This window comes from Tupaia chinensis, unplaced genomic scaffold (assembly GCF_000334495.1).
Source record: "Tupaia chinensis unplaced genomic scaffold, TupChi_1.0 Scaffold000311_2, whole genome shotgun sequence".
In the NCBI taxonomy this organism is placed as follows: domain Eukaryota; kingdom Metazoa; phylum Chordata; class Mammalia; order Scandentia; family Tupaiidae; genus Tupaia; species Tupaia belangeri.
This window is the reverse complement of record NW_006159803.1, coordinates 8,520,703-8,523,183: the sequence shown is the minus strand read 5'-3', so window position 1 is coordinate 8,523,183 and position 2,481 is coordinate 8,520,703. Positions and strand designations below refer to the sequence as shown.

Below are 2,481 nucleotides of genomic sequence, written 5' to 3'. Positions count from 1 at the left end.
GGGAAAAAAAAAGTTCCTAGCAAACAGCTTTGGACTTCAGGGTGTCCTCTGCCGGCAGCATTAGGGCTGATGACTCTCAGGCAGCTCAGTGTGACAGCTGCCCTTGGTGAGGGCTGGAAGGATGCCCGGGGACCAGGTTTACGACTTGGGTAGATTTTGGGCCCCAGACTTGGGAACCCACTCTAGATAGGTGCCCACCATCAGCAGAGACTAGAATGAGCTGCTCCGCAGTCGTTACGGCAGGTTCACCATGTGCAGAGCTCTGCAGGGTGCTTGGGCCTGGGCAGATGAGGAGCAGGCAGAAAGAGAAACCAGGCCTACTCGTCTAGGAACCTGTGGTTGTTTGACAGATCTTGTGCACGCACATGCACGCACACGAGACCACAAAACATTAAAAAGGAAAAGGATATAAGGTAAGATGAGGTAAAACTCAAGGGAAACAGTTGGGGTGATCAGGTGAAAAGGTGGGAGAAGAAGGCAGCTTCAAGCAGGGCTCTGAGACTGAGCCGACATATACATTGGCAACGCAGGGTAGAAGCAGAGGCTGGTTCTGCTGAACGAATGACTAGACAAGCCATTCGTTTTCCAGCCATTCATCCCACGAGGCGGGCCTGGGAGATGGAGTGATCTCACACCTGTTAGACAACTGTTTCGCTATACATGTGTGCATGCGTATCTCTAGAAAATTCCAGAAAGAGATTGCTACCAGTGGTTCATTTTGGGAAGAGAGCGGAGAGAAGGAGGAAGGGTTTCTACTGTACAGTTCATGCTGTCGACACCATCTCATCATGAATGCATATTCCCAGGTCCTTCAGTGGCCCATTAGGCGTGCGTACCTGGACTCAATGGAAAGGACAATGCTACAAGGACGAAAAGCGTTTTTAACCCACTGTTCCCCCGCTCCAATTTCTCTACTAAATATTCAACTTTCTCTAAGTGCTTCCACAGTACGTTGAATGAGACTGGCAAATTTCAGCCTTCAGAAGCCACTCCACAGCACCCAGAGGGAGCACAGAGTGACCGTATAGATCCCCAGCATGACGAGGTAGCTTCGGAAGAGTAAAAGCGGTACAGGAGGCCCAGCCACTCAGCCTCCTGTTGGTTTATCTGGTCCTGACTTCGGAGGTGGTTGTTGATAGATCGAAGCTGGAACCAGATTTCCTTCAAGCTCCCTGGCTGGGCCTGGTGCTCTTGATAGGTTGGGGACTCTGTGTGACAGAGAAAAACGTCTGAAGTGAGCCAGAGCCCCTCATGGACTTTTCTGGAAAGATCATGGCTTTATCCTTTCAGGACAAGAGTGAAAAACACTGGGCAGTGGGTTGGGTATGGGTCGGGGACTCTCCCTTCCTGCTTGGGGGAGGCCAGGCTGTGCAGACAGAGGTCTCGAGGCATGGCAGGGCTGTGCAGAGTGTGGGAGTGTGCCTAGGCTAGATCTGTCTGGGTCATTTTCTGAGCTACTGGCCAGCACAAGGTTGCTGCTTTAGGGATGCTGGGGTGAATCTCATGCTTTTTAATAACTAGAACCAAAATATATACAAACTGTGTGTGTGTGTGTGTGTGTGTGTGTGTGTGTGTGTGTGTGTGCATGCATGCTAGAACCCTACTATTCTACAGATTCAGGGGCTCTGTCACTTTATTAATTGGATGCAATTATAAAATCAAACAAGTTCAGAGTGACTGAGGGCTTCAAGCTAAAATGAGGCTTTCTGAAAAGCCAGCAGAAGGTGGCCTTCAGCTCCCATAGAAGTCCCATAAAATGCCTCACCAAGGCCAGGAGGAGGGGGTTTAGAGTTTTCACAGTCCATCATGAGGCCTGGTGCTTCACTCATGGGAGCTGGTGCCAACGGTGATAAAGCGAGATGGGGTAGGGACCCCAAGACTTCTCACAAACCTGTGACCCCATCACGCTGAGCCCTGGGATCCATTCCAGGCCGGTCAGCTTTGGCGTCCCCATGAAGGCACAAGAGAGGCCGTTCCCGCCCACTGTGCCGCTCATCATGAAGGAATCTGACCACCAGGATAGACTTGGATAAGCTGAGAACCAAGAAGGCCATGCAGACTGTGAAGAAGACCCCTGAGAAGGAACCACAGCAGAGAAGGTGGAGTTAGCAAAGCCTCTGGGCCTCTTCCTCCTCCACCCCAAAATGCCACATCGGGTCTTGGGCAGGAGTAATGCACGGTGGGTGCCCGATGACCCTGAGGCTGCTTACCAATCAGAGGAGTGCTCCCTGAGCTCCTCGGCACCTCATTAGACATGTTGACCCTGAAGACGGTGTAGCCCACCAGCACGCTGGTCTTGAACACAATCCTCGCACGGCAGTTGAGAGGCAGGTAGAAGCTCCCCAGGTCCACCAGCATCAGGAAAATGCTGGGGATCAGCAGGCTCACCACGTAGACCAGTGGGCGCCTGCGGATCACCACCTGGTCGGGACAAGGTGCCTGTTGACTCGAGGCCAATAGACCAGTGTTTAGCCAAATCCA

At 52.1% G+C, this 2,481-nt stretch overlaps 1 protein-coding gene across 1 annotated transcript in view; it reads right to left on the bottom strand.

Annotated features, from left to right (window-relative positions):
• Positions 1 to 979: 979 nt before the first annotated feature.
• HTR3B (5-hydroxytryptamine receptor 3B) overlaps positions 980 to 2,481 on the bottom strand; it is a 43,430-nt gene continuing 41,928 nt past the window's right edge. The window contains 4 exon segments of the mRNA XM_014588761.1: positions 980 to 1,062; positions 1,065 to 1,208; positions 1,892 to 2,074; positions 2,211 to 2,421. Coding sequence (XP_014444247.1) covers positions 980 to 1,062; positions 1,065 to 1,208; positions 1,892 to 2,074; positions 2,211 to 2,421 — 621 coding nt within the window.